We start from the raw sequence: 14,048 nt of genomic DNA, 5'->3' as shown, positions 1-14,048 counted from the left end.
ACTGCGCATTCGTTTCAACTTTCGATTTTATTTTCAGTACGTTTTGAGCTCTTTTCCGCAGTGGGTTTTGCATTCATGAAGAAGAAGACACTTCGTTATCGCTTGCACTTTACAGTAGGTAGACAGTTTGCGAGCTTTTACAGTTCTTTCGAGTAAAGTGCTCTCTGGAAAACACTTCGAGTATACATCCAAGCTATCCGAACAGATATGGCAGATTACAGCAAACTGGGATCACCACCGGCTTACATGGACGAGGCATCGGCTCCACCGCATACTGAAATGAATCAGTATGCACCACAATATGCTCCACAGGCAAACTATCCGCCGCTGCAGCCACCTCCCCAGGTTCCACCGCTTCAGGTTGCACATCCTCAGGTGGTCCACCACACCACTACTGTTGTAGTTGATAGCCACGGGCAGGGCATGGTCTGCCCCCAGTGCAAATCCCGTATACGAGTGCGCACCGATTTCCATCCCACGGGCAAAACCTATTGCCTGGCAGCTCTGCTCTGCCTTTTCCTGTAAGTATACATATGTATATGATGAGTAATCGTCGATCGCGCTGAATAAATAAATTGTCCGTTAGGTGCTGGCCCTGCGTCTGCGTGCCCTGCTGCTGCAACTGCTGCTACAAGACCAGTCAATTCTGCCCCAACTGCAACGCCTGCCTGGGCTCGTTCTAAGGCACCCAGTGAACATTTGCACACAATCGACATGTGTGTGTACCAACATATGTACATGCATACTAACATAATCATAAACATACATATATACGTACATATGTACATATATACATAAAGACATTTGATCATACAATAACCCACACAAAACATACTCGATGAAGATGGAAATAAACAGATTCATATTTCTGCTTACAGTAAGCGAAAAAATAAAGGCTTTGCAAGCGAAGCGGATTCCGGGAAATCCCATAAAACTAATTGCGTTTTCTATTGTTTTTTACTGGGCAACATTGCTGCTGCAACATGTGGCGTTCTGCCGGCTACTACCGATTGTCATTCGTGTTGGCCATGTGCGGGTCCCGGTTTTCCACTTGCGAATTTGAAATCATTTCCATTTTGGCGGCAACTGAATTCGGATTATTCCGCAAATTTCTTCTTGAGTGATTGATAAGACACCTATAAGCTTGTGAGTATATACGATACCTTTAGAATCTGTGTCAATATCTCAACCAGAGTTCAGTGCTTTGTACAATAGATTAGGTATGGTTTGTCTTGAGGTGTCGCCCCGGCCACAATTCAAAGCATTGTTCCTCGATCCGCCAGGAGTAACTGAACCAAGACACGCATAGGCCTGCCTGTTCATGTGAAGAGATTGTGAGGGCGGTAAGCATTGTGGCTGGACACACCCTTGGCCTAATGATGATACTAACGTCGGGCCGAGTCTGAATATAAATATATTTTTTTGTTGACTTTGGGAGGGAGGGCAAACAAAATTGGCAAGGTACTAGTGCCGTCTTGTCCGTGGTGATTGCTTAGAAAGAGTAGCAATGGAGATGAGGAGCACTGAAGAGAATGACGGCATCCAAACCATACTTTCGAGTTTGCTCCGCCATCTGACATCAGAGGAGATGGAAGGGTCCCTGGTCGGTCTCTTGCGGCAAGTGGATGGATGACATCAGAGGAAGTCGACTGGCGCTGAAAAGTTTTCGAGTAAATTTCAACACGAAATTGATAGAGATAAGGTCGCGCGCAACTTGTATGCATGTGTCGCTTCTATGCAATTATAATCTCCACCGGGTGCTATAGAGGGTCTCTGTGGAATTCCGAAATTAATTCATGTTTCATGTCCAATTCCACTTGCACGCGAACCAGTAGTTTTCCCCACGGTACTCAAGGTCGGTGCAGCAATCGATAATCAGGTGGGTCTGCCTGAGCTTTTTGCAGCAGTATCATCAGCATCATGTCCTCACCCGTCGGTCCAGAGCCCAGCAACCTGATCTGCCCCAGCTGCCACCAGAACGTGACAACGCGCACCGAGCCAAAGGCCTCGACCAAGACGCACTTAATAGCGCTGATCATGTGCCTGACCTGGTAAGTGGGATCGAACAAATACCGCAATCCATTAAGCCCAATTCTCTTCATTCTCTATTAGCCTCTTTCCCTGCGCGTGCTGCCTGTACTGCACGGAATGTGCTCGCAACACGGCACACTTCTGCCCCTCCTGCAATGCCTACATTGGATCCTACGAGCGTTGACTGGAAGCCAGGCTTTCTCTGGTCTGCTCCCCAGCAGCCATGCCGGAATACTACGCTACTTTTTCTAAATCTTGATAGTACTTTTGTATAATTAACCTATATCATTGCCTCGCACAAGCATTTATTCTTACGCAGCATTTTGATGTCAAGCAAAATATTGTAGTGTAAGATTGAGCTTATTTTGTTCCACAGCGCAACAATAAAATCATCAGTTGATAACGTTTCAAAAATATCACGGGAATATCTAAAATTGAATACTCTCCTAACCTACACCCCGCAAGGTGGTGTCCTGTCTCCTCTTCTGTGGAACATAGCAGTCAACAAGATTCTATGTGACCTAGAAGGGGGGGGCTGCAATGTCGTGGCCTATGCGGACGACGTTGCGATTATCTTCTCGGGGAAATACCCCCAAACACTGTGCGACTTAATGTCCACAAAGCTAGCGCAACTGTCGGATTGGACAGAATCGCGCGGTCTGGGAGTAAATCCCTCAAAAACGGAACTTGTACTATTCACAAATAAATACAAGGTCCCGCCCCTCAACCCTCCAATACTACAAGGATGCAGGCTCTCCTTTAGCGACAGTGCCAGTTACTTAGGGTTGGTAATTGACAAGAAGCTTAGCTGGAACCTGAATGTCAAAGACAGAGTGAAGAAGGCAATGACTGCACTCTACACATGCAAAAAAGCTATTGGGCTAAGATGGGGTATGATCCCAAGCATAGTCCAATGGATATATCAAGCTATAGTTAGACCAATACTACTCTACGGAGTTACGGTGAGGTGGCCGGCCCTATCAAAAAGGGCGATCACCAAGCAACTGGGCAAAGTCCAGCGGACTGCCGCCCTATGCATCAGCGGAGCTCTTCGCACCACCCCAAATGATGCGCTAAATGCCATCCTATGCCTACAGAGCCTTGACCTCGCAGGAAAGGAACGGGCAGAAGCAGCAGCAATACGTCTAAGAGACTCAGATCAATGGGTGACACAGTGCATAGGTCACTCAGCCATATTAAATAATAGCAGTACCGTCCCCTCAAAAACAGACTACCAAGTTCCAAGAGAGTACACAGACACTCCCTTCGACACAATCATCCCTCACAGAGACGAATGGCTCGAGGGAATCCCAGGCCCAGATGGGGCCATAAACATCTTCACAGATGGATCAAAGCTGGACGACAGAGTCGGAGGGGGAATCTACTCTGAATAGCTAAGCATAAGGCATTCCTTCAGACTCCCAGATCATTGCAGTGTCTTTCAAGCGGAAGTCATAGCAATCAGGGAGGCTCTAGACTGCCTACAAGCGGCTGCCGTCACGGCAACCAAGCTAAACATTTATAGCGACAGCCAGGCTGCGATCAAATCGCTAAGCGCGATTTCCTCGAACTCGGCCACCGTGGCAGACTGCCGCAAATCTCTGCACGAGATGGCTCAGCAATTTGCTATTAGCCTGATTTGGGTCCCGGGCCACCGGGACATCGAGGGCAACTGTATAGCGGACGAGCTGGCCAGATCTGGCACTACAATCCCCCTTCTCCAAGACAAGGAGGATATCTGTATGCCAATGGCCACTTGTAAGCTCATTATAAGGGAGCAATACAGGCGACTAAACAACGATATGTGGCAAACAGTGCCACGATGTCCCACACTTCGGCAAACATGGCCGACCATGGACATGAAGCGCACCTCCGAGCTCCTCAAGTTAAGCAGGAAAAGGTGCAGCGTAGTCACACGTTCCCTCACGGGACACTGGCTAATAGGCACCCACGCTAACAGGCTGGGGGCCCCACATAACGATTTTTGTCGCAACTGTAGAGACGAGGAAGAGGAGGAGACAGTGGAACATCTGTTCTGCTCCTGCCCAGCTCTCAGCAGAAGAAGGCTACAGCACCTGGGCTCAGCCTTTCTACACGACATCTCAGAGATGTCCAAACTATGTCCCAGGAGGATAGCGAACTTTGTGAGAGCATCTGGATGGGATAATTGCTGACAGGAAGTCTCACAACGCAGGAAGGAAATGATCCTATGCGGTATAACAACGGGCCGAAACCGGCCTAAGTGTGACGGGTTCCGAGCGAGCCCGGCAGCCGCCTCAACCTAACCTAACCTAACCTACATTACGATTACGCCCATTATCGCCCCATACGTTTATATATGTCTGTACATATGAAACCATTATAGTAAGCTCAGGACCACGCGTCGCAAATTGGAGTGCCCAGAAATGGGTGGATATTAGTGGTAATGGAGGTTTCTTCGTCAGGTGACACGTGGCCGCAGATATAAAGCAAGGCCAGGCCCGCTCCTATTTGAGCACTCAGCCATGGACGTGGACCTCAAAAGAACAGCCTACCCTTATATGGACTCCGGATCCTGTACTTGTTCCAGGAACGCAGCAAAACCCGGTTTTTGTGATCAATGCTAATGGTAAGTGTTGAGGTGATTGTAGAAATGATTCAATTGATCAGATTTCCCCCTGCTGCAGGGGAAGCACAGTCCAAGCTGGGACCTATGGCCCAGATCCTGTGCTGTCCCCATTGCCGATACACGATGGAGTCCCGTTTGGAGCCCCAAGTGACGAAGCACACCCATGCCTTTGCCTTTGCTCTCTGTCTGACGGGGTGAGTGTCGGGCATCGGCAGGGGATGCCGTCTTTTCATTCATTCCACTCTCTGCTCTTAGCCTTCTCTGCCTGGTGCCGCTGCCCTACTGTCTGAAGAGCTGCCAGAGCGTGGACCACTACTGCAGCCCCTGCAAACGGTTCCTTGGAAAAGCTTCCAGTTAATCTTTGCTTCATAAAAATCAAGAAAAACATAAAACTTGGTAGAGCCAAGTATAAACCCACAAATTTCAGCACTTTGATAGCGACGCTATCGCGGCCTCTCGCCCACATACGGACATACATACATACGCAGACATACTATTCACTTGTAAAATCTGAATTGACGAGACCTTCCGTTGGACAGCTACGTAGTTAGAACTTCAGTTCCGGCCCGAACACCGAGCGCTTCACACATCGAATGGAAATAGCCATAGCACAGTAATGGATTATAAGGGCACCGCTCCGCCAGAATACGGCCAATTTGATATGCCAGAGGTTCCCCATCAGGTGGTTATCCAGCCAGCGGCTGCTGTGACACCTGAAGGATTCCTGGAGTACATATATTCAAATCGTCTCAATTCGTCGCGCAGCCCCCAATGTGCTGGGCGATATTCCAGCTATGGCCACATGCCAGAGCTGTGGCTCCCGAAGGGAGACGGCCCTCACCTTTGAGCCCAACACGAAAACACATCTTCTGGCTCTCGGCATTTGCCTGTTGGGGTAGGTTAAACACAATCGAAACAGGGACATCCGGGACTAATCCTTTACTTGGCAGGGGCATATGCTGCGTCTGCATTCCCTACTACACCAATTCCTGCCAGACGGCCAAGCACAATTGCAGCAGCTGTGGTGCCTACCTGGGGTCCTACAGCAACTAGATTCGAGACGATTTTTTTCATTTTTTCCTGTATATTCATTCACAATCAAAATCAATCACAATCACTCGCTAGCATTCCGTTCAAGACATATCAGCTGGTCTCCCGGGACTTCTAAGTATTCGGGGGACTTAAACGGAAACTGAGATTAAAACGAGGGGGAACGTTGTGAGTTGCTGCGGACACCGCAACTCTACAGTTATACCCGATACTCAGTCAGTATGGCTCTCCTCCGGCAGACGCAGCTAATATTAAACGACACGACAAAGAGTGCGTGCGAGAGAGACAGAAAATCAGTCTGAGCGTGACGTCGGGCGCTGCGTAGCCACTGAAAATTGATTTCTTGCTTTTGGCTACAAAAATGATCCGATCTGATCCAGATTCAGCAATCTGATAGATATGGTCATTATCTATGATTCTGCGTTTTAGTTTTCTCGAATGTGCAATATTGTGGATGCAACAGATTTTCGTCCTTTGTGTGGGCGGAAGGGGGTGGGGCGAAATTTTGAGATATACGTTCTATAGTGAGATCTAACAGGAGTGCGGATACCAAATTTGGTTACTCTAGCCTTAATAGTCTCTGAGATTTGTGGATGCCCCAGACTTTCGTCCTTTGCGGGGGCGGAAGGGGGTGTGGCGAAATTTGGACACGAAACGGTCAAGGTCCGATATCACAGGAGTGTGGATACCAAATTTGGTTTCTCTGGATTTTATAGGTTCTGAGATCCTTGAACTCATATTTTGCAATTGACAAAACCGACCATGAAACCTGTGTGTTAGAGAGAGACAGAGCGAGAAAGAATGAAATTGTTTTCTTGATTCTGGCTATAATAATTATACGATCTGGTTGAGATTTTACACTCTAGAACATATAGTCATCCTCTACGATTCTGCGTTTTTGGTTTTATCGTATCTTTAAAAATGTGGATGCCACAGATTTTCGTCCTTTGTGGGGGCGGAAGTGGGCGGGGCGAAGTTTTGAAATATTTTTGGAGCAGTGACATACCACAGAAGTCTGGATCCAAAACATCGTTGCTCTAGCTCTTATAGTCTTTGAGCACTAGGCGCTGAAGGGGACGGACAGACGGACGGACGGACGGACGGACGGACGGACGGACGGACGGACGGACGGACAGACGGACAGACAGACAGAGCTCAATCGACTCGGCTATTGATGCTGATCAAGAATATATATACTTTATGGGGTCGGAAACGATTCCTTCTGGACGTTACACACATCCACTTTTACCGCAAATCTAATATACCTCAATACTCATTTTGAGTATCGGGTATAAGTGTAAAGGACAGTGTATCAAGCAGTTAACACTATCCCATCTAAATTAACATTTGAACTTAAAATACCATCGATAAGACCTAACCGATATAACCAGACTTAACCGATGTTTAAAAGACCTAACCGATAAGGGGTTATCGATATGGGAGTCGGTTGTTGGAAGTAGAAGCAGAAAGTTGAACAAAAAGTCGGAAGAACAGACTCATTAATTGCACATCTTAAATCATACACTTTGTACTCTTTTTCGAAAAACACTATTAATAAACGATACATTATTATTAATCTTACATTTGGGGGCTCGTCCGCGTCGAATACAGAGCTCGGAGTGTGTGAAAAAGAAAAACAGAAGAAAGCAGAAGCTGATGCAAGAAGAGGATTGTTGAAAAGTTGTTAAAGTTGTTGTTTGTAGCTACATAAAGTTGTAATGTTGTTGTTGGTGGCTATCAACATTAAGTTGAACAATCCAAATTCTGTGAGCCTAACAGTAGACACGGAGTTTAATAAAAGATCGGTCGTTTAATTCGGTTGGAAAATTGTGAAATTCACTGTCGCGCCGCAGCGTCGCCTTGTCCGTGCGCAGTACGTACACAAGCAGAAAAAACACGCACAGACACGTTGTGTGTGATACACACTTATAAACAGAAAAGACAAGCACTCGTCGGGTACACAGACACAAGTCGAAAAGAGCCGCAAAATGATGCAAACACCGCCGCCGTTGCACTGGAAAGAGAGAGAGAAGGAAGAAGCTGTACCAGGAACGTCGCGCCCGAGTGCAAACGAGGTGGAAGATTTAGAAAATGCAGAAAACAATACTGATGACAAGATTGATCAAATGATAAAGTTGCTAAGTTTGAAACTGCTTTGCGATGAGCAACGAGAAATGAAGATCGCTCCAGATAATTTTACAAAAGTTGTGAGTGATTGTGATGGAAAATCGGTTCCCATAGAAAAATGGTTTGAGATATTCGAAAAAAATGCCGACGCATATGAGCTTACTGAAAAGCAAAAGTATGTGAAGGCCAGAGGAAAAATGACCGGTGCAGCTAAGCTTTTCCTTGAAGCTGAATGCGTGTGCACCTATGAGGAACTCAAGAACGTATTATTGGATGAATTCACATGTAGCTATAACAGTGCAGACATTCATAAGCTGCTGCAAGAAAGAAAGAGGAAGAGTAGTGAGTCGATGCACGAGTACTTGCTGCAGATGAGAAAAATAGCAGCAGTCGGACATGTTGAACACGCGGCTGTTATAAGCCATATTGTGAACGGTCTGGACATAAGAAACGAGTATAAGTATGCCATGTATCGCTGTAAGACCTTCAGGGCCTTGAAAGAAGAGTTCGATATCTATGATCGTTTGAACATATCGGAGAAGAAGGGCAATAACGAACAGCATAAAACGAGTTTCAAGCAGCAAAGTGGGCAAAGCGGTAAAAAAGAATATTGCTATAACTGTGGATCAGGAGAACACAAACGCAAAGACTGCAAAGCCGAAACAAAGTGTTTTAAGTGCAATCAGAATGGTCACATTTCGCGTAACTGTCCTTGGCGCTGGTAAAGTTGATAAAGTTCGCGTCATTTTGGATCGCAGTCGCATGAAAAAAATTCAAATAAACGGCATTGTTGTTGACTGTCTTGTGGATCAGGGTCAGATGTAACCATAATCAAAGAGAGTATGTTGAAGACCATGAAAAACGTTAAACTTTTGAAGTGCACAACTATGTTGCGCGGTCTGGGTCAGATATTAACAAAGCCTGTTGGATACTTTAATGCAGAAGTTACCGTGGATAAGTTGCAGACCACACAGAAGTTTTTAGTAGTCCCCAGTAGCCAGATTGATTTCGACGCACTTTTGGGGCATGATTTCATTAAAAAGTTCCGTCTCGTCGCTGATATGCAAGGATACACGTTTTTGAAGCATGACGCAGATCCTGTGCCAACAGATGAGCATGCTCTTATATATAATGTAACTGAAGAGTCATCCTTTGTAGCTCCGCCGCAATATCGAAAAGACGTTGAACAGATGATAAGAAACAGTTACCAAATGCCCACAGAAGTTGCAAAGCAGTCCAACTGAAGATAGTTCCCGACGGAGTAATCAAGCCGTTTCATCACTCACCGAGTCGTTTATCAACAGACGAAGCCAGTGCCGTAAAGAAGCAAGTCGAAGAATGGATCGAGCAAGGAATCGTGCGCAAGTCGTCTTCAAATGTAGCGAGCAGAGTTGTCGTCGTGAAGAAAAAAGATGGTACACTTAGAGTTTGCGTAGACTACAGGAAGGTAAACAGCATGGTATTGCTGGACTGCTTCCCAGTCCCGATCATGGAGGAAGTCTTGGAAAAGCTGCAGTCGGCTAAGTGGTTTACCATAATGGACCTTGAAAACGGATTTTTCCATGTGCCTATGGAAGAGCAAAGCAAGTCGTATACGGCCTTTGTTACAAAGGAGGGATTATTCGAGTTTAATAAAGCGCCTTTCGGATTCAAGAACTCGCCAGCTGCGTTCATTCGGTTCGTAAGCTATATTTTTCAAGAATTAATCAACTCTGACATTATGCAGCTTTATATGGACGACATAATTTCTGGGACTCACAGGCTTTTTCAGAAAGTTCATCCCTGGCTATGCACAAGTTGCTTACGAATCTACTCAGGAAGGAAGCAGTTTTCAACATTGGCGAAGCAGAGCAACAATCGCTACAAACCTTAAAGAATCTGCTTGTAATCGAACCTGTATTACATTTATCCTCACGAGAAGCGCCAACGGAACTCCACACGGATGCATCCAAAGAAGGTTTCGGAGCAGTTTTGTTGCAGCAGTTTTATGGCAATTTCCACCCGATTTACTAGTGGAGAAAAAAGACTACAAAAGCCGAGTCCAAACGTCACAGTTACTATTTGGAGGTCAAAGCTGCATACCTCGCACTCAAGAAGTTTCGTCACTACCTGTTGGGGATCAAATTTGATCTTGCCACTGACTGTGCGGCGTTAAGCAGACAACAACGAAAGCAGATATACCAGAGAAGTTTCCCAGTGGATTCTGTATATGGAGGACTTTACATTCAAAGCAGTACACCGCCCAGGGGACAGAATGAGACACGTGGACTGTCTCAGTCATTTTCCGCAGACATGCATGTTCGTGACGACGGAGCTAACAGCTCGGATAAAGAAAGCACAGCAGGATGACGATTTCATCAAAGCCACAGTTGAGATCCTGAAGCAGCACCCATATCAAGACTACAAGCTTAAAGGAGGTCTTCTCTTCAAATCTGTAAATGGCAATGACGTATTGGTGGTTACAAGGCTGATGGAAAGGGAAATCATTCAAGGATCGCATGAAGTTGGTCATTTCTCCACAGCGAAGACAATGCACTCAGTTCAGCAGCAATACTGGATTCCGAACCTTGAACGGAAAGTAAATAAGTTGATTACTAATTGTATCAGTTGTATAATTTTCAGCAAAAAGTTGGGCAAACAAGAAGGCTATCTTCATTGCATTGACAAGGGTGACACACCACTATACACGCTGCACGTTGATCATTTGGGACCAATGGATGCGACAGCCAAGCAATACAAGTACATTTTTGCTGTGGTAGATGCATTCTCCAAGTTTGTGTGGATGGTCCAGATGGCGATTAATTCGCATGTGCATTCTACGTTGAAGTCTTCGCCATTCGAGGTCATGTTTGGGACAAAGATGCACAGACAAGCTGAAAGTCGACTAATGGAGGTGCTCAACTAGGAGTTGGTTACGCAGTTTAACAACGAGCGCCAAGAACTGCGTGACCAAGCGAAACAAAACATTGAGAAGGCGCAAGAGGTGTACAAGCGCTATTATGATAAAAAAACGACGACCTGAGCACGGCTACAGACTAGGAGACATGGTCGCGATCAAGAGGACGCAGTTCGTCGCAGGACGCAAGTTGGCCAGCGAGTATCTAGGCCCATATGAAGTCACCAAGGTAAAGCGGAACGGTCGCTACGACGTCAGAAAGGTTGCTCAAGTCGAGGGGCCAAATATCACAGCAACGAGCAGTGACAATATGAAGCTATGGCGTTTTGTCTCAGAGAACGATGATATATTATCATCTGGGACAGATGAAGATGAGCAGGAGGGCCGAATGTAAAGGACAGTGTATCAAGCAGTTACCACTATCCCATCTAAATTAACATTTGAACTTAAGATACCATCGATAAGACCTAACCGATATAACCAGACTTAACCGATGTTTAAAAGACCTAACCGATAAGGGGTTATCGATACGGGAGTCGGTTGTTGGAAGTAGAAGCAGAAAGTTGAACAAAAAGTCGGAAGAACAGACTCATTAATTGCACATCTTAAATCATACACTTTGTACTCTTTTTCGAAAAACACTATTAATAAACGATACATTATTATTAATCTTACATTTGGGGGCTCGTCCGCGTCGAATACAGAACTCGGAGTGTGTGAAAAAGAAAAACAGAAGAAAGCAGAAGCTGATGCAAGAAGAGGATTGTTGAAAAGTTGTTGTTTGTAGCTACATAAAGTTTTAAAGTTGTTGTTGGTGGCTATAAACATTAAGTTGAACAATCCAAATTCTGTGAGCCTAACAGTAGACACGGAGTTTAATAAAAGATCGGTCGTTTAATTCGGTTGGAAAATTGTGAAATTCATTGTCGCGCCGCAGCGTCGCCTTGTCCGTGCGCAGTACGTACACAAGCAGAAAAAACACGCACAGACACGTTGTGTGACACTCTCACTTGTGTGAGAAAAGACAAGCACTCGTCGGGTACACAGACACAAGTCGAAAAGAGCCGCAAAATGATGCAAACACCGCCGCCGTTGCACTGGAAAGAGAGAGAGAAGGAAGAAGCTGTACCAGGAACGTCGCGCCCGAGTGCCAACGAGGTGGAAGATTTAGAAAATGCAGAAAACAATACTGATGACAAGATTGATCAAATGATAAAGTTGCTAAGTTTGAAACTGCTTTGCGATGAGCAACGAGAAATGAAGATCGCTCCAGATAATTTTACAAAAGTTGTGAGCGATTGTGATGGAAAATCGGTTCCCATAGAAAAATGGTTTGAGATATTCGAAAAAAATGCCGACGCATATGAGCTTACTGAAAAGCAAAAGTATGTGCAGGCCAGAGGAAAAATGACCGGTGCAGCTAAGCTTTTCCTTGAAGCTGAATGCGTGTGCACCTATGAGGAACTCAAGAACGTATTATTGGATGAATTCACATGTAGCTATAACAGTGCAGACATTCATAAGCTGCTGCAAGAAAGAAAGAGGAAGAGTAGTGAGTCGATGCACGAGTACTTGCTGCAGATGAGAAAAATAGCAGCAGTCGGACATGTTGAACACGCGGCTGTTATAAGCCATATTGTGAACGGTCTGGACATAAGAAACGAGTATAAGTATGCCATGTATCGCTGTAAGACCTTCAGGGCCTTTAAAGATGAGTTCGATATCTATGATCGTTTGAACATATCGGAGAAGAAGGGCAATAACGAACAGCATAAAACGAGTTTCAAGCAGCAAAGTGGGCAAAGCGGTAAAAAAGAATATTGCTATAACTGTGGATCAGGAGAACACAAACGCAAAGACTGCAAAGCCGAAACAAAGTGTTTTAAGTGCAATCAGAATGGTCACATTTCGCGTAACTGTCCTTATGAAGCTGATAAAGTTGATAAAGTTCGCGTCATTTTGGATCGCAGTCGCATGTAAAAAATTCAAATAAACGGCATTGTTGTTGACTGTCTTGTGGATACAGGGTCAGATGTAACCATAATCAAAGAGAGTATGTTGAAGACCATGAAAAACGTGAAACTTTTGAAGTGCACAACTATGTTGCGCGGTCTGGGTCAGATATCAACAAAGCCTGTTGGATACTTTAATGCAGAAGTTACCGTGGATAAGTTGCAGACCACACAGAAGTTTTTAGTAGTCCCCAGTAGCCAGATTGATTTCGACGCACTTTTGGGGCATGATTTCATTAAAAAGTTCCGTTTCGTCGCTGATATGCAAGGATACACGTTTTTGAAGCATGACGCAGACAGATGTGCCAACAGATGATCATGCTCTTATATATAATGTAACTGAAGAGTCATCCTTTGTAGCTCCGCCGCAATATCGAAAAGACGTTGAACAGATGATAAGAAACAGTTACCAAATGCCCACAGAAGTTGCAAAGCAGTCCAACTGAAGATAGTTCCCGACGGAGTAATCAAGGAATCGTGCGCAAGTCGTCTTCAAATGTAGCGAGCAGAGTTGTCGTCGTGAAGAAAAAAGATGGTACACTTAGAGTTTGCGTAGACTACAGGAAGTTAAACAGCATGGTATTGCTGGACTTCTTCCCAGTCCCGATCATGGAGGAAGTCTTGGAAAAGCTGCAGTCGGCAAAGTGGTTTACCATAATGGACCTTGAAAACGGATTTTTCCATGTGCCTATGGAAGAGCAAAGCAAGTCGTATACGGCCTTTGTTACAAAGGAGGGATTATTCGAGTTTAATAAAGCGCCTTTCGGATTCAAGACCTCGCCAGCTGCGTTCATTCGGTTCGTAAGCTATATTTTTCAAGAATTAATCAACTCTGACATTATGCAGCTGGATTGTGGACGACATAATTGTTTACGCCGCGTCGCCCGAGGTATGCATGAGGAAGACAAAGTTGGTCCTGGAGACAGCTGCGCAGTTTGGCCTAAAGATCAAGTGGAAGAAATGTAGCTTCATTCAGCCACGCATTAGCTTTCTGGGCCATATCATTAAGGACGGGAGAATCTGGCCCGGCAAAGAGAAGACAGCAGCTGTCAGTCGGTTTGCTACGCCCAAAGACATTAAAGCAGTTCAAGCATTTCTGGGACTCACAGGCTTTTTCAGAAAGTTCATCCCTGGCTATGCACAAGTTGCTTACGAATCTACTCAGGAAGGAAGCAGTTTTCAACATTGGCGAAGCAGAGCAACAATCGCTACAAACCTTAAAGAATCTGCTTGTAATCGCACCTGTATTACATTTATACTCACGAGAAGCGCCAACGGAACTCCACACGGATGCATCCAAAGAAGGTTTCGGAGCAGTTTTGTT

General features: G+C 45.4%; 2 protein-coding genes across 2 annotated transcripts; both read left to right on the top strand.

Annotated features, from left to right (window-relative positions):
* Positions 1 to 36: 36 nt before the first annotated feature.
* Positions 37 to 924, top strand: LOC117190853 (lipopolysaccharide-induced tumor necrosis factor-alpha factor homolog). Its single transcript, XM_033395880.1, has 3 exons — positions 37 to 114; positions 206 to 521; positions 587 to 924. Exons 2-3 carry the CDS (start codon positions 208 to 210, stop codon positions 681 to 683), a joined length of 411 nt encoding a protein of 136 aa, XP_033251771.1. The 5' UTR covers positions 37 to 114; positions 206 to 207; the 3' UTR covers positions 684 to 924.
* Positions 925 to 999: 75 nt separating this feature from the next.
* LOC108160496 (lipopolysaccharide-induced tumor necrosis factor-alpha factor homolog) lies at positions 1,000 to 2,283 on the top strand. Its single transcript, XM_017294532.2, has 3 exons — positions 1,000 to 1,146; positions 1,905 to 2,051; positions 2,113 to 2,283. Exons 2-3 carry the CDS (start codon positions 1,921 to 1,923, stop codon positions 2,213 to 2,215), a joined length of 234 nt encoding a protein of 77 aa, XP_017150021.1. The 5' UTR covers positions 1,000 to 1,146; positions 1,905 to 1,920; the 3' UTR covers positions 2,216 to 2,283.
* The last annotated feature ends 11,765 nt before the right edge of the window (positions 2,284 to 14,048 follow it).

The sequence above is a fragment of the Drosophila miranda genome (assembly GCF_003369915.1).
Source record: "Drosophila miranda strain MSH22 chromosome Y unlocalized genomic scaffold, D.miranda_PacBio2.1 Contig_Y1_pilon, whole genome shotgun sequence".
NCBI lineage: Eukaryota > Metazoa > Arthropoda > Insecta > Diptera > Drosophilidae > Drosophila > Drosophila miranda.
This window is presented reverse-complemented; position numbering and strand designations above follow the sequence as displayed.

What these genes read in the sequence shown, in the direction of transcription:
- LOC117190853 (XM_033395880.1), top strand. Translation starts at nt 208, where the DNA reads ATGGCAGATTACAGCAAACTGGGATCACCACCGGCTTACATGGACGAG. An exon ending in GCTCTGCTCTGCCTTTTCCT is followed by an intron (nt 522 to 586) that starts GTAAGTATACAT and finishes ATTGTCCGTTAG; the next exon opens with GTGCTGGCCCTGCGTCTGCG.
- LOC108160496 (XM_017294532.2), top strand. Translation starts at nt 1,921, where the DNA reads ATGTCCTCACCCGTCGGTCCAGAGCCCAGCAACCTGATCTGCCCCAGC. An exon ending in CTGATCATGTGCCTGACCTG is followed by an intron (nt 2,052 to 2,112) that starts GTAAGTGGGATC and finishes ATTCTCTATTAG; the next exon opens with CCTCTTTCCCTGCGCGTGCT.